The 27,001-nt window shown below is 33.3% G+C and overlaps 1 protein-coding gene across 1 annotated transcript; it reads right to left on the bottom strand.

The window, feature by feature from the left end:
• Positions 1-7,388: 7,388 nt before the first annotated feature.
• LOC107491326 (uncharacterized) lies at positions 7,389-15,127 on the bottom strand. Its single transcript, XM_016112170.3, is given in 11 exon segments — positions 7,389-7,598; positions 7,600-7,651; positions 7,889-7,982; positions 9,728-9,810; positions 9,890-10,040; positions 10,499-10,603; positions 12,607-12,676; positions 12,811-12,847; positions 13,807-13,921; positions 14,142-14,218; positions 14,919-15,127. Coding segments are annotated over 10 exon segments (819 nt in total). The 5' UTR covers positions 14,173-14,218; positions 14,919-15,127; the 3' UTR covers positions 7,389-7,517.
• Between the last annotated feature and the right edge of the window lie 11,874 nt (positions 15,128-27,001).

Below are 27,001 nucleotides of genomic sequence, written 5' to 3'. Positions count from 1 at the left end.
TGGTGCACTGAAATTAGTTGGTGCTTTTAAATCTGAGGATTCATTGAGGCCTAGAGTTAGGATAAATTGGAAAAGTCTTGTTGCTGTGCCAGAGCTTGTGGCTGTCAATATCTCTGTAGAAATTCTATTGTTGTTACTTGGTTTAGGACATGTTGGTATGAATGCTCTTGTAATCACAACTGATTTAGCAATAGGATTGACACCATGAAAACTCAAATTGGACAAGCATGGCCTCACAATGGGCTATTTTGCTCTCCATGGTCTTGTTATTGGTATGATTCCTAGTGGTATGTCATTGTAAGTTATAAAAATGGGTTGAGGATTAATATTGGAATCTTAAACCTAGTAAACAAGTCAAATTGACAAATTCCAACTCTTAAATTCACAAACACTGTGATTGATATATTATACTCCAATACCTCAGCTGGTGGTGCAGATTGATAACGTGAAATCTCATATTCTTTTTGTTGTGGTGGTTTTGTAATTTTTTATTGTTTTTTTCTGCTTCTTAGCCTTGGACTATATGCACAACCAAGCTTAAAGTTTAGGCACAATATATTTGTAAAATTCCAAATGCAAATTATATACAAGTAGCACTTACAACAGGATTAATTGCTTCACTCTCCAGTAGTGCACCATTTATCACATCTGAATTAACTCTATGTGACCCTGAAGCATTGCTCGCTGGAGGCACATCCTGAAATTGCAAACAGATTAAATGAAGACAATTAAATTCTTATCAATTTTTTGTTCAGAAATCTAGACCGCTAAAGATTTTGTTAAGGTACTTTTAAACCCCTGTCAATTTCATACAAATAAACTTAAAACTACTAACACTATAAACTACTAACACTACATGGTACTTGTTGCTCAGTTGGCTGGACTGGTTACTACTGTCTTTATCGATTACCAATTGCCTTAGTACTTCTTTGATTTTTCCCCTTTTGTTGCCAACTGAGATCACTTGTAGCTCCTTTGCATGTTTTGTAATAGTGACATTTTTTCCACATGTATTGCATGTAACAGGGAATGACTTCTTCACTTTTCTGCCATTGTTCTCAGCTAATTGACTTTCATATACTTTGACCACTTTTTTTCTTAGTACTGGACAGCTAGGAGGTCTCTTGATAAATGGTGCTTGTGGCTTATAGTCAGCTAATGATGTCTCTTGCCAATATTTCTCACTATTCACAGACTTGTGATGCGTGAGCATCTTATACCCTTTTTTCACTCATTTTTTAGTTGTTTTTTATTATATGTTATTAATTTTTATTATATTCTAGTACAAAAATCTTCTTTGGATGCTACTTTGAGTTGTTTTGGTATTTTTATAATTTCAGATAAAATTCGGGCAAATTTGACAGAGTTTTGTGCAAAAGCAAAGGAAGAAAGTAAATGTTGTCAACCCTGACCTCCTTTCATTCCAATGAGAATAAATTGAGCTACAGAGGATTAATTGATACAATTTTAATGCTGTTGGAAAGCAAACTTCTAGAGCTTCCCAACGATATATAATAGTATATACTTTTCTTCTGAAATCTCTACCAGATCTAGTGCTAAACGTCGAGCCTAGTGTTTAGCCCCCATGAAGGAGAGAACCAGCGCCAGAACTTCTCTATCCAGGGCGCTAAATGCCCAACCTGGCATTTAGAGCCAGCAGGGGAGCCAGAACCAGCAACATGCACTCCTCTTAGGGTGCTTAATGTCCAAGTTGGCCTTAAACGCCAACAGCCAGTCCGAATCACACTCATTTGGGCCTCCAAGTGAAATTAGCACTCATTAGTTATATTTTATTTTCTTTTTTGTATTTTTTAATAGAAAACAATATTTTTTAGGTTTATACTTTATTATTCTATTTCCATTTCAAATTACGTTAATATTTAAAGGAAAAGATCACTTGTATTTTGGGATCTTCTTCCTTCTGCACGTTTTTAGAACCTTAGTTTCTCTGTAGGTCATGAGCAACTAAACCTCCTGGTTAAGGTTAGGAGCTCTGTTTATTTTTAAGGATTAAAACTATTATTCTTCTATTTTAATTAATGTTTGATTCAATTCTATGGATTGTTTTCATTCTTAATCTTATGAACTTGGTGGAACGAGAGTATGACCCTTTTCTACATGAGTTCTTGTGATTCTCGAGAGAGTTATCTCGCTTGAACTACAGCTAAAAAAAATTCCTCTTAAATCAATAATTTCATGAACTAATTTGGAGATGTGACATATAATCCTGTTAGTCTTGGATAATTAGATTTTTCGTGGCGCTAAATTAGTTTTCTAAACTTCACCCTCTAACAAGAATTGAGTGACCATAAGAGTGGCGGTTATTGAAGGTTAGAGGAGGCTAAATCACTAAGAGATTAGGGTTTAGACATTTAAAGTTTTCCATAGAATGAATCATGCATTGTTAAAATAGTTGATAAGAAATTTTCATCCGGAATGATAAACATCTCCGAAGCCTTAATTGTTTTCTCATACTGTTTTCACACCAAACTTTTATTTACTTTTCTTTATTTGCTTATTTACTGTTTTATGTGAACTGATTCACCAAACCCCTTTCTGATTCGCCTGACTAAGTCCAACTTGTCGGTTAAGCTTCAATCCGAGATTTACAGATGAAATTGTATTATATGCACAAGCAAAAACCCTAGAGACCCAGTGACATGGTTCCAAATTCCAGAGAAGAGTGCAAGACCATCACCTTGATAAATGATCAAGTGGCAAGTTCAAAGACACAAATTACTGAGAAGCAAGTTGAAAAAGAGACACCGGAGTAGAAAATTATAGAGCCAGAGAGTACCAGAGAGGACGCTGAACACCCATTAAGGGAGCTAGGGAAGGCGTTGAATGCCCAAGAAGACTCAAAGAACGCCCCCTTAAGGCACCCTGATAACCCCTTTCCGGTCACTCTTTATACACATCCTACATTACCCAAGGCCCCCGAGTACAAAGCTAAACTACCATACCCTCCGAGACTTCAGAGACCCCTCACTCTTCCAGTGACACAAGAAAAGACTCGAGGAAGTATAAGTTTTGGTTGCTTATATTGACACAAGAAAAGACTTCAGAGACCCCTCACTCTTCTTGGTCCTATATTGTTTTGGTTGCATGAGGACATTAAGTTTGGTGTTATAATGCATGAGCATCTTATACCCTTTTTTTTCCTCATTTTCTAGTTATTTTTTATTATACTTTATTAAATTTTATTATATTTTAGTGTAAAAATCCTCTTTGGATGCTACATTGAGTTGTTTTGGTGTTTTTATAATTTCAGGTGAAATTCAAGCGAATTTGGCAGAGTTTTGTGCAAAAACAAAGGAAAAAAGTAGATGCTGTCAATCCTGACCGCCTTGCACTCCAATGAGCATAACTTGAGCTACAGAGGTCTAATTGCTACGATTCTAATGAAGTTGAAAAGAAAACTTCTAGAACTTTCCAATGATATATAATAGTATATACTTTTTCTGAAATCAGTGCCAAATCTGATGCTAAACGTCGAGCCTGACATTTAGCGCCCAAGAAGGACAGAACCTGCGCCAGAACTTCTCCCCTCAGGGTGCTAAACTCCCAACCTGGCGTTTAGCGCTAGTAGAGGATCTAAAACCAGAAATTTGCACTCTCCTTAGGGCGTTTAACATCTAAACTGGCATTAAACGCCAGCAGCCAGTCCGAATCACACTCATTTGGGCCTCCAAGTGGATTTAGCACTCATTAGTTATATTTTATTTTCTTTTTGTATTTTTTAATCATAAACAATATGTTTTAGGTTTGAAATTTATTATTTTATTTTCATTTCAAATTAGGTTAGTATTTAAAGGAAAAGATCACTTGTATTTTGGGATCTTCTTCCTTCCGCACGTTTTTAGAACCCTAGTTTCTCTATAGGTCATGAGCAACTAAACCTCCTGGTTAAGGTTAGGGGCTCTGTTTATTTCTATAGATTAGAACTATTATTCTTCTATTTTAATTAATGTTTGATTCAATTCTAAGGATTGTTTTCGTTCTTAATCTTATGAACTGTGTGGAACGAGAGTATGACCCTTTTTTATATGAGTTCTTGTGATTCTCAAGAGAGTTATCTCGCTTGAACTATAGCTTAAAAATAAATTCCTCTTAAATCGCTAATTGCATGAACTAATTTGGATATGTGACATATAATCATGTTAGTCTTGGGTAATTAGGATTTTCGTGGCGCTAAACTAGTTTTTTGAACTTCACCCTTTAATCGGAATTGAGTGACCACGATAGTGGCGGTTAATGAAGGTTAGAGGAGGCTAAATCACTAAGAGATTAGGGTTTAGAAATTTAAAGTTTGCCATAGAATGAATCATGCATTGTTAAAATAGTTGATAAGAAATTTTAATTCGGAAAGATAAACATCTCATAAGCCTTAACTGTTTTCTCATACTGTTTTCACACCAAACTTTTATTTGCTTTTCTTTATTTGCTTATTTACTGTTTTATGTGAACTGATTCACTAAACCCTTTTTTGATTTGCCTGACTAAGTCCAACCTAACAACCATTGCTTGCTCAGTCCAACAATCCTCGTGAGATCGGCCCTCACTCACCTGAGATATTACTTGGATGACCCGGTGTACTTGCCGGTTAAGCTGTGCGAGTTCTCAATTCGCACACCAGCTTGATAGTGATCTCATAAGTTTTCCGAATGGCATTCATGGTAAGCTACTCATGAACAAAGTCTTTTGGTTTAAGATTTAGCTTGTGAAGTCTAGAAATAGTAGCTACAGCATGCTTGCATGGTAAACCTAAGCAATCATAGTATGTGCATAAATAAAATCAATAATTTAGCAAACTACAATTTCAATCTATGTATAATGAATTTTAATTACAAAATCTTAATTTCATACTTGTTAGTTGTCATGCATTACAAGTGCATGTTTTCTCCCTAAGGTTGACACCAACTTTGTGATTCCTCCTTTGAACCTCAAATATGACTTTATCATCATCACCTATCCATTCAGCATTCCATTTGTTACTTTCTAGTTTAATAATCTCATCTAGCCTCTATTGTTGAATTGGAGCTAACTTTCCAGTATATTTCATCAACTTCTTATGGAAGGCCATCTTTCTCGTAAGATAACACCTTAGGTCTTCACACATGGTCAGAATGGGCTTGCTTCGATAATCCACAATCTTCACATTCCATAACATTTGGGCTTATTGTTGTTGTAGACCTAACATTCTGTCCATCCATAACATTTGGTTGAGCTAAAATATATTATTTAGTCTTGCCCACATATCTCTTTGTTGCCTTCTTCTTCTGAGTACTAGGAGAGTGACCCCGGCCTCTTTTGTCTTGACATTCTTCTTTTTTGGAGTGACATTTCTCTTATTTGCAGTAACATTTGTCTTTTTTGAAGTCAAATCTTTTTGTTGTTGTTGTTAATCTCTTCTTCTTTGGAGTCAAAATCTCACGGCTATTACTACTATTATCAGATTCAAACCTAGGTAGAGGAGACTTGTAAGCTTTATCTTCCGCACTCTCATAACCATCATCACTAGATGAGTCAGCATCTCTTTCTACATCAGTAGCAGCCTCTAACAACTCAGGATTATTTTCATCATAATCACAATAGATATACAGCTCATCAGTCTCCATGTTAGCTATTTTGTTATCACACATCTCATTAATCTCTTTGTCTCCTTTGAGAATATGGAGCCCAGACTCAATATCCCTAATGGGGTCTAGCCAGTACATCCCATTGTAAGTTTGGTAACCTAAGCCCTTAAACATTTCTACTAAGTCTTTGAAATTCACAAAGTCTATATCCAACTTAGAAACCTGTAAACCTTACCATCTATATAGTTGAGCACACTATCATTATCTCTTTCAAACTATCCTCCATGATAAAACACAGGTAAAATTTCATAAGCCATCTGTACCAAACGTAATAGTAAATCAAACTAAAGTCTAACAAAACCAATTTTTAATTAACGCATAATACCTCACTCAACGCTAATTAAAAATTGCTAACTTATTTTCATTACTTGATTTCTTCACTAAACCCTAAAACAGAAAATATTTGTAGCCTTAACAACCAGACAAGTCACTAACTCCAAATTGCATGCAATAAAGCTATGAAGGAGGACCACCTAGCAGGACCACACTCACAGGACCACAACCTAACATAGAGAAATGCTAGAAAACAAAACAAAGAACCTACCTCGTGTTCCTCGAACATCCCATCACCACAATGTCACAATGACGTCAGCTCTTCACCGTCAATACACTATCATGTCGCCATTCGCCCTCCGTCACGGTGTCCCTCGCTAGATAATTTTTGGCATGAAATAGAGTGTTGACTTAGGATTTTCTGTAATTGTTAATGTGAAGAAGGGAGAAGAATGGAAGAGTCTTCCTATATAATGTCGTTGGTGTGAGACGCAACATTTTGGCCTCTTCAAAACTTTGGCATTTTGCTTACTATACCAGGGGTTGATTTGTCCCAAACAAATTATCCAATGACACATAGAAACGTTCTGTTACACATAGGAATGTTATCTAATACGTAGGATTGTCTCTGCCTCCTATTGATGGAGACTTTGACAGAATGGCCAAAATGTTTGACGAAAATGATGGATAAAAGTCGCGATGAGATTACGCTTTTGTTAAGAGATGAAAAAGGATTTTTTGAAATTGTTAGAGGTCGGAGTAAGATTTCACTCTTTTTTTTTTTTTGTTATCACTTTATTTGCAAGTTGCCTAGTCCTCTCATTGCTATCAATACTTTTAAGGTTGAGTATGCTTATGAAGCTGTAAATGATATGCTTGGTTTGGATATATAAATTGCAAAAATAGTTATTTGAGGTTTCTTTATTTTGAAAATATATGGAAAAGAGCTCTGCACTAAAATGAAGCTACAATGATAAAATTGTTGCTAGTCTAACAATAAAAAATTTTAACTCATAACAAATTAACATTCAATAATCAGATATCTAATTTGTATTCTACTAAGACTAAAATTTAATTCTTCTAATTGTTAATTATCCCAAAATAGCATTAAAATTTACTAACAATATTTCTCAAATTAGTTGTTAAACAAATGTAACAATTTGTCTCCCAACCTTTATATCCAATTGAGGGACCAAATTCATTAAAACATCTTTTCCACCATTTCAGCTTGCGCAATGACATTGATTTAACACAGTACATCAAGTCTTTGTTAACCCCGTTAAATGGACAGCTTGATAACTAATGGAAGAAGTAACTTGATTCATAGTTTAAAACTGAAGAACTAACCTGATTCAATTAAAAATTGAAAAACCGATTCGATCATGAAATAACAATTGGAAAAAAAAAATTTATCTTAAATAAAAATAAAAAGTAGATGAATAATATGAAGGAACAAAAAAAATTTCCTCCACAGAATTAAATAAAAATTTCTCCATTAGAAAATCTTAAATAAGAATAAACTCAAACATCTAGAAACTCATCCAATACAAGGTCAAAGTCGAGTTTTATATCATTCATGTCATTGGATCAGAGCTTACAATAGACCTAAGAGGGGAATAATTCTGCACATTTTGCTTCCTTCCCAATCGAATTAGGCAGCATTCCCCTCAAGGCCCAATTTCGTCGTTAGCCAAGAACACACCTCATCCATCTCTTCCGGAATTGTGTAGTGTCCAAGCCTGTCGTATTAGAACAAAATAAAATTAATACTGATCACAATATATGGAATTCGTGAAAACCATGACAGTGTTTCACACGGAATTTCTTTATTGGTGGCTACTTCTATGAAAACGTCATGTGAATATGGTGTTGTGAACCGTTAGATAGTTTAATATGTTTGATTGAACTATCTAACCGTTTACAATACCATTTTTACATGAAGATATCTTCATAGAAATAACCACATTTTTTATTACCCATTATAATCTTTAAAAGTTACATCCTGAAACCCAGTTGAACTTAAGCACTTCGAAGATTTTTCACCAAATTTATAGGGAACCACATCATCGCCTGAAAGGAGATAAATGTCAATGTAAGAAAAAAAAAATCACGAGTTAGATAATATGCATAGTTGAAATGAGAACATCAATATTACTCAAAAGCAAAACGAAATTTACTAAGAGCAATCTATTTCTTTCTAGGTTTTAACAACTTGCTAGAATACCCCTATTGGCCATTCAATTGTGTTTCCAAGTCCGAATTTACAGACACACTAGAGCTTAGAGATGAGAGAATAGCAGCCTTTAGTAAGGAGATGAAAAATTACCAAAATGCCAAATATGAGAATTAGGTCTTTTACCTTCTGAGCCCATGCCCCCTCATTCTTCATTTTCTACTACTGTTTTTTTACAATTATTTCTTTATGGCTTGTCCCCACAACACCCAATCCCAGTTTCCCCCTAACATGTTCTGGACATCTATAAAGCCCATATTACATTTCATTCTAAAACAGCTATAAAATAATAAATACAAGTACAAATGTTCATCTACATCGTATATGTTTATCGAAAGCAAAAAGCTTTGGAATTGAATTGAATTGAATTTAATTAAAATGAGCTAAATTATAAATCAATTATTGTGTTTGGATTATACATTAGTGAGAACCAAATTGATTTCAATTTTGAATTTTACATTTTTGTTCTTTATTCTCTAGTTATATTACATGAATAACCACCACTACCAAAGACTGCCGGACCACCACCACCCCAGGTCCCAAGTCCCAACACGCTCTCTTTATACTAATATATTGCAACTAACTTTGCGAGTTTGGCAGGGTAATGTTGTATGCCCATTTTGTTAGAGGAGAGGGAGAAATGAGATTGTGTATAAGAGAGGAGGACAGTTAGCAGGATTCATCTTAGAAATTAAGCTGGAGCCTCTCAAATGCTACTTGTATGTTGTATCTTCCCTTTTTGCATATGTCTTACTACATTCCCTAATAAATTTTCAGAGTTAAGAGTGATATCTCAATGATATCATTCAGCCCCTGTGCTTCTATTCCATCTATTTATATTCACTACTCTATTATTTGTTTTATCTTTTAGTTGAGCTACATCGGTACCATGATCTTACACAAGGAATTAGAATTCTTTTAGGCTGCCAAACACCGCCTCATGGTATGACACGAGGTTATCTTATCTCAAATTAAAATAAGTCAAAGATGAAATCATTCTAAGCACCCATGAGGAGTGATAAACTGACATCCACTATGTAGGATTTCTTACCACCCTCAAGTTGTTCTTCATAACTTTCACTTTATTAAAGTTTGTTTCATTAGTCGAATAATAGGATTTAGAGTGTCTGTTAATTTATATTTTCTCTATTAAATTTTCGTTTCAATTTTAAAATTGAAACAAGTAAATTTATTTAGATGTTTGTCTGTTTTATGCTTCCAACATCATTTAACTTCCATCCACTTTAAAACACACCTCCTAGACATGAAATACAAATAGACTAGGAGACACAAACTTCCTTCGAGAAGACAACTGTTATAAAAGCAAGACAAAATGTCTCTACCTTGGAATAAATATTGCCTAATTTTTTATCCATCCAAAATCTAGGGTCTACCTCTATATTTCTGTCTAAAGATACTTTCCAAACACAACCTTTAACCCTTAACTTCCACAAGTTGTGGATATTTTAGGAATTATGATCATCATATATAAATGGGATAAATTTGGAAACAAATTGTGATTAAAAAAAAGGTCAAACCTACTCAACTACTTTACATGGGAATAGAGATAAATGTGAATTACCTTGTCCGTGACATAGCAAAATGGGAAAAGTTTGAGCGCGTCTTGTGGCTTCATCTACCCCTTGTAACTTGTTACTCAAGGTCCTACAGATGAACAAAAAATTAACATTTTTTTTTTCAAATAACGTATAAACTTGGGTTGAGTAGAATCAAAATGCTAAACTTTGCACATGGAAGCCATCCACTTAAACCAACAGCTGCACATAAGTTGGCTGGGTAAGGACTGCCATTTCCGTATTTTCCAACAGTAAAGCAGGTTGCAGAGTAAAGGGCAGTAGCTGCTCCCATGCTAAAGCCTCCAACACCAAGCTTAACTGTCAAAATAGCACTCTAAATTAATACATAATGTTATGTTATCCTATTTTTTACAATATGCACTATAGAACCAATACAATTTGTAATTGATCTTATATCAGGCAAATATTAAATGATTAGTTGAGCAAATGTTGTAAATTAGTTATGTTGAAGTTTTCAACAGGGAAAGTATTATAGGTGCTTTTATGTATTCCCACAAAAGAGATTTTACAACTTGATTTCTGTATAATTCAAAGAAGCTGAACACTGATTTTTTTTTTTTAACATAAAAAAATAAAATAAAAATTATTATTATTATAAAATGTATGCAAAAATGTCAACTGATTTTTTCAGTCAACAGCTTTCTTTTTTTTGGGTCAAAAAAGATGAAGCAACATGTCACAAAACATGGCAATAACAAATATTTCTCCAAAGCTTAAGAAAGATAAAGGACTAAAAACTTGAAAGAGAAACCTACTGTCTGCAGGTTCTGTAGACAACAAATTTGCAACATGCGTAGCTGAAGCATCCAAACCTTCCAAATCATCAGGAGCATCTTCTGAAAGGTCGCCCACATCAAACCCTACATAAATGGATTTTAAAGTTAAGAATTTTGTCAAGATCAACATTTGTTTATGCCATAGTATCCGTCTATCATCGACTGTATTTCAACCACTATTGGTTTATTAATTGTAAGTAAGAAGCTAACATCTATTGGTTTATTAATTGTAAGTGCAAATATTGTGCAAGATATGGGCAAATACAAGCATAGCTACAGTGTGGATAAACACTTAAAAAACAAAAGTAAGAATTTATTTTACGTTTCGATATAATTACAAACACGATCTTTCAAAATTTAACTTCCTGGATGTGACTTTCATACATATGAACGTACAACGGAAAAATAATAAATCGCTTGCCAAAAAATATCTTTGGATACAAATGTACATTTCCTACATAATATTTTTTTGCAAAAAATCTTAATTTATTGTTTATTCATTAATTACATTTAATAATAACTCATCAAAATGTAGTTTCAAGAGAAAGTGAGAGTATGAAATGTCCTTTCTGCTAGTTATATAAAAATTGAAAGGGTCTGTGGCATTTTTTGCAGTGTAAGGATAGATTTGCAAATGTGCATAGTTCCTAGTATTTTGGGATAACTTATTAATCTTCTAGTTCATTCTACCTATTTATTGGGAAAATAAAGTACTATTTTAGTCTGTAACATTTGGGTTAGAGCAACTCCAATGGGATCAATTTTGGGTATCACTTTTGACCTGTACACTAAATGAACTGATATAAAATTGAAACTTGCATTGGATACCATTTTTGAAATGATACTGGTATCAGTAAGGAGATATCGTATTACTTTAAAGAAAGAAGAGTGAAATGCTGCCACCTGTAACATTGTTTTATTGTATCATTGTAACAAAGACTCAATCAAAATTTACTCAAATAAATCAGATGTACTCAGTTGTATTATGTATTTTATTACTCTATTTTTTATTATCTTATCAATTTGATAGAAAAATAGATCAAATCAGTTTCACGTAAGTTCTTATCAATTTTACTCTATTTTTTATTATGCTTAATTAGGTAATATTTTAAAATTTATTTTTATTAGTGTGTAATTTCATTAAATATGGTATATAATTATTAATTTTGTAATTTTAATTTTTTTATTTTAGTTAAATTTTCACAATTTAATTAAATTTATTTGAAATAATTAAAAATATGTTAAAGTTTAAATAATTAAATTGAAGTGAAACCATACATTGGAGTGACAAACTTACATTAAGTTTCAAATCAAGTCTTATGATAATGGTTCCCACAAATACTTATGTGGCATCTTGTGAGACCCAAAATAAAATGAAATTAATACTAATTTCATCCCTAACGTTTGAAACGTCCTATTTTTATCCCAAATGTCATATTTCGTCCTATTTTAATCCTCTCGTCAAAATTAAAAAAAAAAAATTCTTCCAAAAATACCCTTCTTCCATTATAATTTTCTTCTAGATAGAGATAAAAAAGAAGAAAAAGAGAAATAAAAAGATAATAAGAGGAAAAAGGGCATTTTTGGAAGAAAAAGTTATAATTTTGACGTGAAGAAAAATAAAAAAATAGAACGAAATAAAATGTTAGGGAAGAAATTAAGACTTAGCTGAAATATTAGGAACTAAGAATATTTTACCCAAAAAATAAAGAAAAGGAAATTGGACTATTTATATTTTATATTTATTTTTGTTATGCGTTTAGAGAAGCACAAAATACAAGTATAACAAATCTTAAAAGAACTCTTCAATGAAAAGCGGTGCTCTTTGTTTTTAACCATAAAAGCAAAATCAAACATAATCTACAATACGTAAACCTTAGAAGCATAGAAGTATGAGAAAGTCTAGGTGACTACTAGTTTTTTAGCCAAAATGTAGCCAACAACCTCATTTTCAGTCTCCCTCCTTCATAAAATGGAGAGCATACTTGGTTACAGACTTACAGTTTCATTGTTTTAATCTTTTGTTGGCTACATGTTAGCTACAAACCTGTTGGTCATGTAGCACGAAACAAAAAATAAAAACTTACATGCAGTAGAAGGAAAGCCACCAAATATAGATATTGGCTGAGTAGGAGCAGTGGGACATATCCATTTAATCTGCATCATATAATTCAGTAACATGAACTTTTGATGTAAATACCATAGATCTTACAGCTTCCTAGAATATGGAACTAGGAAATAAGCATTTGATTCTGAATAACAATCCAAATTCCAAAGGTCAATGTCCTTACATTCGGAAGAGGAAGAGTCTCTAATAGCTGAGACCAACTGCAAAAGAAGAAAATGATTATCAAACTAGTGCGTTATTGTGGCACTAATTGCTATTCCTACTGTTTTTCTCCGTCCCTTGTCAGATTTAGGTTTCACTATTTTGGATCTTGTTTTGAGTTCAATCAGAAAGTACAGAAGTAACCTCAAGTTGGACATTATTATTATTATTAGTAACTTAAATAGTTAATTAACTAGTTCTGAAAGATATTAATTTTGAGCGAGCCACATAAACTCTGTTGACTTGAAACCTCTAGGTGGCAGATTAAGCTCATGCATAGGTTCAATATCATAATATATTTCGGATATTAGGTTGAATTCCTTATTAGAGAGGGATACAAAGGTAGCTAGTTACCTTCAACTGCTGCTAATAAAGTTCGCACAAATTGGACCAAGTAAAACTGAACAACTAACAACTATGAATACCTAAATAATTAATTTTTTTGGATAAATACTGTGAAGATTGAACATGCATAATGAACAGAGGAATGAAACAGTTTGAATAAATACAAATGTACTACCAAAGTTCCATGCACTCAACCAGGCCTGGAATTTCTGAATTCTTCTAACTTGACAAGTCTAGATATCTAAACTCAAGATCATAAAAAACGACCAAAGAAGGAAACAGATTCAAATTTGCTGAAGAAAGTGACACAGGATACAGAGGTCAGACATTTAAACAAGCTTCAGACATCAATAGTCAGAAAGGGAAATTTAAAACAATCAAACTGCTATTCTACTAATATATTACGAGAGTGAGAAAATGGAACTAACACAAGAAAATTCAATATCTATATTTTCAGCATAATTATTAGATTAAGACAGGTTTTGAAATACTTTTACAAACCCATCCAACAAATCCAAAGTAAGAATGCACTAATACAGTCTGAGTCAAGAGGTAGATGATAATTACAATTTAAACATGTAAAAAAAAAAAAGCAATATAAGTGACATTTCACCTGGAGCCGTTATCGCCAAGGCCATGCAACCACACTATAGTTGCTTGGTGTTTACCTTTAGGCCTGACAACATAGGTTCTACCAAACTCGAATGCTCTTCTAGTAGATCTAGCACCTGAAATAAACCCATAAAGAGTAAACTGAAGATAACAGCATAAAGAAAGTAAAATGCGATCAGTACCGTCCTACAACTCCATAGCTGTTAAAACTTAAAAGCCAATCATCCAGCCAATGAAGAGTCAGATAGCGAGATGAAAACTCCCTAATAGATAAATTAAACCCAAAAATGGTAGGCATAATCCAGCTAGAGGTGCTGACTGCTTAAAAGAACTTACCGGAACCAACTGACGATGCAGCAAAGCTCATTTTAGTGGTTAGCCTTTAAATATAACACCTAAAATCAGTCTTAGAGCTGCAACACACAAAGGATTGACAATTTAGAATTACAGTTAACACTTAAGTGGACCAGAATATTAGCGATGTCATATGCCTAGAGTTAATGAACATGAAAGGTATCCAGGAACACATCTAAAGATCTATAATACCTTACTTAATGGTTATAGGGTTTGAACCCGTGTCATCATTACATTAATCAGGTAACAATAGAACTGACAATTTACATTGATCACTTTCCAAGAAAAAATAATAGAGTAAAAGCGCCCCTCCACAATTCCAAAACCCCTAATCAGTCCCTAACCATCCAGGTAAGCGGCCGCTTAGACTGGTAACAGAAGGCTGTTTAAAGCAATTACTTGGATGCTTAAGAACCGATTAGGGGTTTTCGAATTGTGGATTGGAGATTTGTGATTCGAGCAAGAGGTCAGGACCGCAAAGAGTATTTACTCAAAATAATATTAGGCTATCAAATCGCAACTTAAAAGTCAGAATATTTCAAAATAATACTCATTACATTGCATCATCACCTCAGGACCCAGCGAACCTAAACCCAAGATGAAATTGTCAAGTCAATTCGAAATTTGGAACAGAAGAAAAGTTCAAAATCCTGGCTCTCGTTCCTTAAATCAAAATTTCTTGAGCAACCATAACACAATCAATCAGAACCAAATCAACAAACAAGAAGGTTACACATGTAACAGGGGGGAAGAACTCACCAACAGGGTTTATATGGGGAAGGAGCAACACAAATCCTCGTCGCCGGAAGGGAGAATAAAGTGGAAGGGCGGTGGAGAGAGAATGAGACCGCCGCAAAATAGAGTCGGAATGACGTGACAGTTAGACGGAAGGTTGGATTGAGGGAAGAGCAATGAATGGTGAGAGGTAGGAGAAGCTCCCAGCGTTTCAAAAAAAAAAGGAAAAGGGGGACTAGCGTGTGAAGCACCATCTAGGGTGTTCCATAGTCTCTAAAATGAGAAAATTGATAAAACGATAAAAGTAAAGAGTTAACTACTCAATTTATCTTTATTTTTTAAATAATATTTTTTAAAAAAATGTATTCATTATATTATTTTTTTTTAATAAATTATTGAATATATGGTATCATAAGTACAAACTAATTAATAAATTATTTAAATTTAAAAATATTATTTATTGTGAAACTAAATAAATAATTTTTAAATATATAAATAATAAATCTTAAAATACGATTAATACATTAATAATAATCCTATGATATAATATTAGTATTATAATCTAGATAATTTTTACAATAAAATAAAACATAATAACACATTATTTAATTTCTCGTAAGGTACAAATTCATGAAGATTTATCAATATAAGAATAAAATAACAACAAAGCCTTATCCCACTAAGTGGGGTCGGCTACATGAATCAAACGACGCCATTGTTCTCTATCATGTATCATGTCTACAGAGAGACCGTTTACATGTAGATCTCATTTGACAACTTCATGGATGGTCTTCTTAGGTCTTCCTCTGCCTTTCGCCATTTGTCCATCTTCCATCTCATCCACCCTCTTGACTGGATGTTCTATCGGTCTTCTTCTCACATGTCCAAACCACCTGAGACACGATTCAACCATCTTTTCCACAATGGGTGCTACTCCAACTCTCTCCCTTATATCTTCATTCCTTATTTTATCCAATCGCGTATGACCACTCATCAATCTCAACATCTTCATCTCTACCACACTTAGCTTATGTTCGTGCTCCCCTTTAGCCGCCCAACACTCCGTACCATACAGCATAGCCGGTCTTATAGCAGTGCGATAGAATTTACCTTTAAGTTTTAGAGGCACTTTTTTGTCGCATATAAAACCAGATGCACTCCACCATTTTGACCAACCTGCTTGGATCCTATGATTTACATCCTGTTCAATCTCTCTATTATCCTGTATGATGCACCCAAGATACTTAAAACTTTTAACTTTTCGTAAGATGTTTTCTCCAATCTTCACCTCTATATTGGGGTTTTCCCTTCTCATACTGAACTTACATTCCATATATTCCGTCTTGCTACGGCTTATGCGCAGACCATACACTTCTAAAGCTTCTCTCCATAACTCCAACTTCTTATTTAAGTCTTCCCTTGACTCTCCCATAAGAACGATATCATCGGCAAAAAGCATGCACCATGGCACAGGCTCTTGGATTAAGTCATTCGCTCAATTTAAGAATGCAATTAGAGAGCATGCTTTGTTGAATGGAAGGGATATTAGGTATGTTAAGAATGAAAATATTTTGTGTTAACTGTTTTGACTGATTTATGTTGTAATAGATGAAAATATTTTATTTTACATGTGATAACTGTTGTAGTTGAAAAGTAGTTGTGTTATACCTGTTGCATATCTATTTTCAAAGCCTGATGTTGTTGTTGTTGTTGCAAATAGAGATGATGCTGCTCTATTTAGTGGAGCTGCTGTTGCTGACAATGGAGTTGTTGTTGCTGCTGCAAATAGAGATGCTATTGGTGATATAAATGTCTGTAGATCTGAGAGAAGAAGGCAAGTTGAAATAAGCAGGGGCAGAGGAAGGGATAGAGGAAGAGTTGCTGCTATATCTTCTCAACCAATAACAACTTTTATTGTTGTATCTTCATAATCACTTCCCACCACATCTATTGCTGTATTTTCACAACCATTCTCCACTACACCTGCTGTTGCATCTTCTCACCCACCTTCCATAGTTGCTACTTTATATTATTTTCAGTCTCCAACCACAACTATTAGTGCTGCAGATTCTGAGGCTCCTATTATAGCACTTTTTGGATCTTTTCAAGTGGTCTTATCTGTTGTTTCTACATCTTTTCAACCTCTTCTACATGTTGTAGCTGCATATTTTCAGTAACCACTTAGAACATCTTCTCAAATTTTGTCAAAGACAAAGGTGTTTGGTGTGAGGAGAAGTGGGCAGCTAAAGTTGGGAGTGATGAAGCAAAAAGGAGCACCTAGTCTACATATAGACCTAAGTGATGACTGAAGTCTCTTTATATTTATAGTTAGGGTTGTTGGGGTTGCTGTTAAATAGTATATCTTGTGATGAATTGTGTCTATGTGGCCACTGTTTATTATGTGGATAGGACCACTATTTTGATATTTTGTAATCAGGTTGGACCACTTTTAATTGTTGCACTTCTTGAATCTTTATTTTGGATTAGCTATATGTGGCATATTATATGACCACTTATGTTATGATATTTTGTGTAAGTATGGTTTACAGGAATACTTAATGAAAATATATGTAGCATATTTTCTAGCCACTTCTTGCTGTAAGTTGTTGTCAATTGTGAAAATTTAAATATTCACATTGATAAAGTTGCTTCCCAACTATCATTTGTTATACACACAAAATACATCAAAGTGCAAAATTGATTCAAACTAAACTTAATTAACTTTAATTGGATTGAAGCCATACAATCTCTTATATTACAACTTCATAGCAGATAACTCTAAACTCTTGCAAACCACATTCCAATTATTAAGACTAGCAAAAACATAAATAGCATATATTGCATTTTACGTTGAATTTTCATATTGTCATCCAATCTCTCAACTTGTTCTTGGAGAGTATTCAACTCATCACATAATCTACCCACACAAGCATCTATTTCTTTGGCTTCAACAATTAATCTCTCCATCTCCACGTTTAGCCTCTCTATCTTTTTTTTTGTGCATTCAATTTTCACATTTCAGCTTCCAACTTAGCATAATTTTGTGTTCCAACAACTCCAACAGCAGCAGCAGACACGTTACTTCTTTCACAAACTTCATCAACCCACTCAAAAAATTTGCATCTTCTGTTAGGGTAAGAAATAAATCTTCTATTAAGATTCTTTGTGGTTCCTGAAATTTGAAGACTGAGAGTGTCACCACACAAACAGTGAACCCGCCTTTTCTTTCCACCCATTCTTTGCACCGTCATCAATCTCAATCCAATCAAAATCATCAATCCATTCAAAAAAGTTACATTTTGGTATCTTCCCACAAGTAACATACCTCCTACCATAGTAACATAATTAAATTTGTTATTACTCAAAAACATTTTACTATATATCAAATAATGTGTTCTTTAGTTTTTATTATATTGTGAAAATTATTTAGATCATAATACTAATAGTATATCATAGGATTATTATTATTATTTAATGTATTAATCGAATTTTAATATTTATTATTTATATATATTTAAAAATTATATTTGAGAATTATCCATAATAAATTATATTTTTAAATTTGCATAATTTATTAATTAGTTTGTACTTATTATACTATATATTCAATAATTTATTAAAAAAAGAATATTAATATAATGAATAAAAAATTTTAAATAAATATTATTTAAAGAATAAGGACAAATAAACCCTTAACCAATTAAAATTTAGAGACAATTAGGTCTTTATTCATTTTTGAACCTGACACGTCAGTATTTTCCGTTTAGATTTGACGGAAAAACACCTACAGAGACCGCGTTAGGTCACGGAAGTAAAAGATAGGGATCGAAGTGGATCGTTTCTATGGTGATTGATCACGTTGTCATTCTGAGAAATGAATAGGGGTCGGGTTGGTAGTTTACTGTAGTTTAGGTGGTATTTTTTAATAATATAAAAATTTGATGATTTTTTTATGTATATTTTGATTTATTTTACATCAAAAATATTTTTATTTCATCACAAATCAGACCATTTAATTTGTATATTATAAAAATTTAAAGGTTTAATTTGTTATTTAAAATAAAATGAAATATATATAAAATAATACCAATTAACTAGAATACTGAATTACACACAATTTTTTTATTACTAAAAAAATTAGCCACTATTCACTTTATTATTTTATTAATTTTTTACTTTAGATGACTTTGATTCAATCACGACAATATTATAAAATGTGAATAATTGATCGTACTCGCTCTTCTGAAATGAAAAATAATATTTCATTGTTGATCATCTCTCAAGATATGTTAAGATTATTTCGAAAGAATACAATTGTATTTGAATAATATTTGACTAATTCAATATAAATCAACTTTTACTCTAAACTTAATTTTAATGAAAGCAACAATTTTCCTTTTTTTTATCTTTAAGAATTGGTTTGAAATTTTTGATGAGATGATTCTATATTTTGATTTTTTATTTTAAAAAGTGATATATTAATCTTTGAATTTTTTAAATAACTTTGCATTTTAACTGTAGCGACCAACTTGGAGAGAGTTGCCCGTGCTTTCAGCTTTTTCTTTTCTGTTAGCATCACGTTGACTTTTCTCTTTTTTTCGTTTGTCTCTTTTTTCTCTGGAAATGAATCATCTCTATTTTTTTAACACTTAAGAAATAAAATGTGATCTCTCACCTTTAATTTTATAAGTGGGACCAAAATTAAATAGGAGAGAGAGAAGAATGAAAGATAAAATCCTACACGAAACACCATCGAATTTTTTTTCCACTTGAGGGAATCCACTCTCTTTTTTCCCACCCTTCTTACTTTCTTCTTTTTTTTTCTTTATCAAAAAAGAATGTATAATTTTCTTAATACCAATATTATCTTACATCTAAAAAAAATATTTATTCATTTTTGTGTAGAACATTTCCAATGCCTCTCTCTCTTTCATAATCTTTCTCTTTAAAAAAGTGCAATGACCAACTTGGAGAGAGCTGACCCTCTCAATTTTCAACTATTAGTACTAAGTTGTCATTTTTTTTCTCTCATATTCCTCTTTTTTTCACTCTTTTTTACTTTCTTCATCTCTTTTTTATTAAAGAAAAATAATATAGTTTTTCTATTACCAATATCATCTAACCTCTAAAAAAAGCGCATTTATTTATTTTGGTGCAAAATACTCTCTCTCTCTCTCTCTCTCTCTCTCTCTCAAAAGAAAGTACAGCAATCAACTTGGAGAGAGTTGTCCCTGCCGATTTTCAACTATTAGCACCATGTTAACCTCTCTTCTTTTTTCTCTTCTCTCTCTTTTTCTCACCCTTCTCTACTTTCTTCTTCTCTTTTATTTATAAAAAAAGTATAATTTTTTTGTTACAAATATCATTTGATATCTGAAAAAAAAATATTTATTCATTTTCATGTAGAATTTTTTACCGCCTTTTTCTCTCTTTCTCTTCCTCTCTCATAATCCTTCTATTTGAAGAAAGCGCAAAAACCAACTTGGAAAGAGTTGTCCACACCGATTTTCAGCTATTGGCACCGCATTGACTTCTCTCCCTTTCTCTCCTACCCCTCTTTTCTCCACTTTTCTCTACTTTCTTCTTCTTTTTTTTCCCTTTTCTTACTTTTTTTATTCTTCTTCCCTTCACTCCACTCCCTTCTTTCCTTCCTTTTTTCTCAATTTTCTTCATTTTCAAAGGACAGTACTTGCCTTACACATGAATACAAGGAGGTCTAGCAACAACTCGTTGAGGCCTGTTATGACAGTCATGATCAATTCAACCATCCGGCACCTTTGTGAAAAAATTCATAATTTTATATTTGTCTTCCTTTTAAAAAGAATGAGGACATTAACCCAAGAAGGGTCACGCACTCAGGAATGAATCCTGAAGATCTCATATTGGCAAGAGCTGAATGTGCAGCTCTTCTTGTTCAAGACTCATTGAACCAACCAATTCTAATTGGGCATGTCAAGTCTTTTATGTTGAATAAAGGGCCAGCAAAATAGAGAAAAAAAGAGGCTTGTCATTAATTACAAGCCACTCAATGTTTTTTTGCAAAATGACAAATTTCCTCTACCAAGAATTCTAGTTATTACACAAAGGCTAAATGGAGCAAAAATATTCAGCAAGTTTGACCTGAAAGCTAGATTTTGGCAAATAGGACTCCATCCTGAAGATAGATACAAAACAGCCTTTTGTATTCCTAAAACCCAATATCAGTGGATAGTAATGTCATTCGGACTCAAGATAGCCCATCTCTTTTTCAAAAAACAATGGTTAAAATCTTTGAGCCCATTTTACATTTCACACTCATTTACATCGATGACATCCTACTGTTCTCAAAAGAGAATGAAGCCCATAAGGCTCTCCTGGCCCAATTCACTCAGATCGTTAAAGATCGGGAAATTATGCTATCATAAAAAAAGAGCTCTCTTGCTAAAACAAAAATTGAGTTCCTCGGGATGGTCTTCGAAGATGAATTTTTCTAACCAGGGAATCATATTGTGAAAGAATGAAACCATTTTTCTAACGAAAACATGACAGTCAAACAAGTTCAATAATTCTTGAAAATTGTAAACTACATCAAAGATTTTATTCCAAATATGGCTAGACACACCAGCCAGCTGTCATCTTGAAAAAGAAACTTCCACCATGGAAACTTGAACAAACCATAGCTGTCAAAACCCTGAAGAAGATAGCACAAGACCCCCTCCTCTAAAGATTCCTAGCACAAGAAAAAGGATATTACAAACAGATGCTAGTGATGAATTCTGGGAGGCTTTGTTACTTGAGAAGATTGATGGGACAAGATACTACTATGCGCATGCTAGTGGATAGTTCAAAGAATAAAAAAACAATACCATGCCACTTACAAAGAAATCCTTGCAGTTAAACACGGGATAGAAAAATTCAATTTCCACCTCAATTCTTATCATTTCACAGTGGAGATGGATAACACCTCTTTCCCATCAATGCTGGAAATCAAGAAAAAGATTCTTTCAGATTTCATCTCTTGCGATGGAAAGACTGGTTTTCCCATTATAAATTTGAAGTGAAATATATAAAGGGACACCAAAACATACTTGCTGATTTTCTATCTAGGCCTACTAATGAACCAATCCCAAAACCAGTCCTTTATATTTACACTATGAGTTCACAATCTTTCATACACCATTCCATTTCCTGATTGTTCGCTTCACAAGATCCCATACAGAAAAAAGATTGGTCCTTTTTCTCTCAAAGCAAGATCCCAGACAGAGTTTCAAATAGATTGCCTAGCTAGATAAACCCTGTTCTACTGACTACACCAGCTTCTTATCATAACCCAAATCCATCCGAACCCAAGGTACTTCAACATGGATATCCCTTTTTGCACTATACCAATAATCCAAGGACCTATACCAGAGGAAATGATGTGGCATATCTAGACTCTATCTTTCATATATACATGTGCCATCATAGTGCCGATCTTTCCTGTATACCATATCTTGTGTAACAGCACGCTGGCACAATCCCATTTGGTTCGATTATTCTCTATGTATGCTCCATTTGATGCATATAGAGGAATATTATACCGACATCAACTGTGGGACAAACCTTTTCAGGAAAAACGAAAATTTTGTTGTTTTGTCACTTTACAGAAGAGTTATTTCACTGGGGGTAACCCACATACCATGAACAGGATTGATATTGTTGGATACTCCACTATGTGGCCCACAGATGAAAAGACAGTCCTAAATGCCTTGGCCAAATACCTTTGCCAACTCTGGCAACCTGGGATATATGGGGAAAAAGATATAGTCGTAGGGCTCTCATTCAGAATGAATTTTTTGCCAATTACACTCCAAGAGTTCGAGTCCAGATTCATAACCGTAGGAATAATTAATCAATTTGGACAGTACTCTTTTTACACTCTAAGAACAGGGCAAAATTTTCCTGATCAGCCTAGCACTTCCAGACATATCCCGACAACAAGCAAAGATTTTGATGAAGGTCTGAATTCTGAAGATATAAGTGGTAAAGTATATGCCTTACCACCAAGCCCAACCAGAGTTGATGCAGGAATATCTAATGACACTGAAGGCCCAAACTCAGACCCATATGACTTATATTTTCAAGATGCCCAAGATCCTAATGAACGAAACACTGAAGATCTGCTTAACTATTTACAAGACCCGGATATAGATCTTAGAGCAATTAATTTGGCCTGTGATGATACATCATCTTTCTCAGACAGTGATGGGACCTTCCAGAAGATTATTCTAAGCCATCCATTTACTAAAACAAATGTCCCCACTATGTATAATTATTAAGTGCACTAAAATAAAGTGATCTCCGTTACGTGTCTAGGTAAAGTTAGAAAGAGATAAGACTTATCCTTATTCTCCAGCTGGCATTGTATAATAGGCTTGTATGAATTTGGTAAAATATTATTATCCTTCAGAGACCTCTATATAAAGAGGAGCTTACCTCAATTGTATTTAGATCTCAACAAACATTGTAATATATCCACTTTTCCTACTTCACAATATGTTCTAAATTTCTTTTTCTCTTTGAAAGTTTAGCTAATGTTATTTACTTCTCCCTTATCCAGTGTCATTAAGTATGTTCTGGGGTTGCCTCTGTGCTACAGAGGAACCTGCTCGTCAGAATATGGCATAAAATCCACAAGAATTTCTCATAGTGGAAAAACGACTCGATCTTATAATACCAAGTTTTGCTCAGACCCTTTAAATTTCAACTGACGAAATGAATGACAAGGTGATAGGGAATCGATCTCCTGAAGAATCTAGTGACAAAACTGCTGAATCTATTGAAGAAACTGCTGAATGGTTCGAAGAAGACTATGAAGCAGACCTTTCAGCGATAGCCATGGTCAACCCTGTAGAAGAAGAAGAGGAAGAAATAGCCTCTGAAAGGGATGAACTAACAGTTTTAGTTAATCCTCCACAGACAGGATCTTCTGAAGTAAATACTTCTAACAAATGGTTTACCTTTGATGATATCCCACCATCAAGATACAGGAAAAGGTTAAATGAATTTGGTACTTGGATTGAAACCAACATGGCTAATCCAAATCTTTCAAGCAGACAAGTCCTTGCAGATTTCATAAATCGGATGACTGACAATCTCCGAGAATGGGTTAACAACCTTTCTGAGTATGAAAGGCTCCAACTCATTAATAGTACTTCTCCTCAGTTTTTGGGGATGCTACACCAGAAATTCTTGAAAGATATTACAATTATCCAGAAAAAAATTTTTTAAGAGTATTTTAAAATGAAGTGCTGCTCACTCAACAGAAAGGATGTGGAAAAACATTACAAGAAGATGGCTGCTAAATATTAACCTCTTGGAGAAAATAATAATCCACCACTCAAACAAGTCTTCATGGCATCCTTGCCAGATAAACGTCAGCCAGAACTACAACGGATGATGATGACTCTTCACAAAGAAGTGGCTACCACCATCATTCGAGAAATATACCAGCTGCCTCTAGTTGTCCTAGATAAACTGTGTGAACAACAATAGATGTTCAAACGGCTCAATCAAAATTCAGGCAAACTTAAAGGGGCATGCAGTAAATCCTACTTAAAGATCAAATGTAAAGAACCTGGCATATGTGAATGTAAGCCTAAAAAGAAGACACATTGGCAGCAGCAATCTAGAACATTTCAACAAAAGACATTTAGAAGGGGTAGAAGAAAGCAAAGATCTTTCTGCTATTTCAAAAAAAAAGTCATAACAAAAAGTCAAACAAATGCTTTATTTGCGAAAAACAGGGCCACTTTGCTAAATCATGTCCCAATAAGACAAAGAAAAAAATTAAAATGTTTCAGTCTTTAATGGATGCAACCTCCGTAGAAGATGAAGAAGATCTTGAATCAGTACTTGAAGAGCAAGAAGACAAAGACGAGGATACCCAATATGTTTTTCAAGACTTTAAAGCAAGCAATTTAGAAGAAGAATTTTCACCGAAGCAGTCAATCTTTACAATAGCTTTCGTCACCACAAGAATTCCTAAAGGATAAAAAATCTCAAAAGAAGAACTTGGATAGCTTGGATCTTTAGGAATGAAGCAAATTGATGGAACTCTCCGACCTTATTTTGACTTAAAAGTCAAAACTTCCATCTATTACAAACCACTGAAAGTCGTTGCACTGATGAACACTGGATTTTGTGCTACTGTCATAAAAGCACATGTCTTACCAAAAGAAATGTGGGCACCTTCCCATAGAAAGTTTGCGGCGGCTAATAGCGAAGTGTTCACCATCAATCTAATTTCCAAAAAACCTATTGGATTGGAAATATTTGCAGGCCAAACCACTTGCCTCAGAGTATTAGGAAGTTATCTCCCGGATAAGGATGTCCTATTTGGATTTGATGTTTTTTTTCGAACCCATAGGTTACATATTAAACCCACCGGCCTAAGTTACAAAGGCAGTTCTTGCCTTACACAGGAATACAAAGCACCCTTGAAATTCAGGAAGCTCCAAATGAATACAAGGTCCAGCAACAACTCCTTGAAGCCTGTTGTGACAGTCATGATCAATTCAACCATCCGACACCTTTGTGAATAAATCTTGTTTATTTTGTTTTTGAGTTTTATCTTTCAATATTACAATTTTTTTGTGGTATTTTCTCTCATTTATTGTATTTTTTTGTGATTAATTTGAGTATGTTAATACAGATATATCAGATATAAAAAAGAATACACTAAAAATAGTTTTTTATCTATTAAATTACTTTAAGACTAAAAAAGATTTTAAATTTAAGGAGAAAAAAATTGAATATTTCAAATTGTTGCAGTACTTTGCATGTAGCTTTAGAAACCATAAAGATTCAATTTTGTCTTTTTATTTCTGCATGTAAAAATTTTTCATAATAGAATATTAGACCTACTTTCTGCTTAGAGTTCAACATAAAATATTTCTAATCTTATTCTTTATATTTTGATCTAAATAATCTGCAGTAGTCTTTTATAGATAGAAAATACATCTGTTAGACTTTCACTTTACAAAGTATATTAAACATTAGCTGTTTTTCATAGCCTTTAAAGATTCATTCTTTGCTAGAGTTAGACTGAGACATACCACATTGTCATATAAAATATTGGGAGTTTCTTCCTAAAAGATAATAAGATGTTTGAACATATTAAATTATTAATCCATTAGGTTTTATAGGATCATTCATGACTTGCTCCATCAAGTAGTTATTATAGTCAACTTTGTGGTCTTCCTATAACATTTTTACGTGGCTACATTAGGTACCTACCATAGCACTCATTAAATAGCTGTTTTTCTGGGTGACCCTCTCACTCATCTTTGGAGTAACTCTTTGCTTAATAAGTCCTTAGGCGTCAACTCATACTTTGCCACTTTCATGTGGGAGAGTTCTTAATTAGAGATTATGGGTGTTATGGAGCGTCATCCTCACTTTACTCTAATAATATCAAGTGAGTTGAATTGGATGGTATAATAAGGATATATGTTATGTGATTAGGTCACTAATTCTTTTAAACAAGTATCACATCTTCAAATTCTGTTTTGTGTATAGACCAATTCATTGATAAATAATAAATTATTCTTAAATAAAATTTCAATTTGTGATAGATTAATTCTTTGTCTGACGGATTGGGAGATAATGTTAAAAACATATAAGTTTTATGTATCTCTCTTGCGATTATATTGAGAGGAAAAATAAATAGAATTAAAAATAACAATAAATGTACTTTAAAAAAGATACTAATAATAATTTGAACCAAATACAAAAATCAACAATGATGAATAGATCAATGCGGAGAATCATAAACCACCACCATATCTGATGGCTATAACTTCATACATAATTAGCAATGCCACACACAAAACACAAACATTTCATTACCAAATATAACAAATTTTCTATTTGCGAGTCTAATACTCAACACTTGTGTGAACCCCATTTTATATTTGTGTATGAAGGCCAAATATAACATTTTTCACTATAAATACATGTCATTGTGTTTCCACCAAAGAAAATTTGTTATTCATTTGGTTGTAACCTTTTATCTATAAAAATACCTGGAAAGCAGCTTGTTTTATTTCTTTTAAATTAATTAATTTTTTTATTTTAAACATCAATAG

The sequence above is a fragment of the Arachis duranensis genome, chromosome 5 (genome assembly GCF_000817695.3).
Source record: "Arachis duranensis cultivar V14167 chromosome 5, aradu.V14167.gnm2.J7QH, whole genome shotgun sequence".
Classification (NCBI taxonomy): Eukaryota; Viridiplantae; Streptophyta; class Magnoliopsida; order Fabales; family Fabaceae; genus Arachis; species Arachis duranensis.
This window is presented reverse-complemented; position numbering and strand designations above follow the sequence as displayed.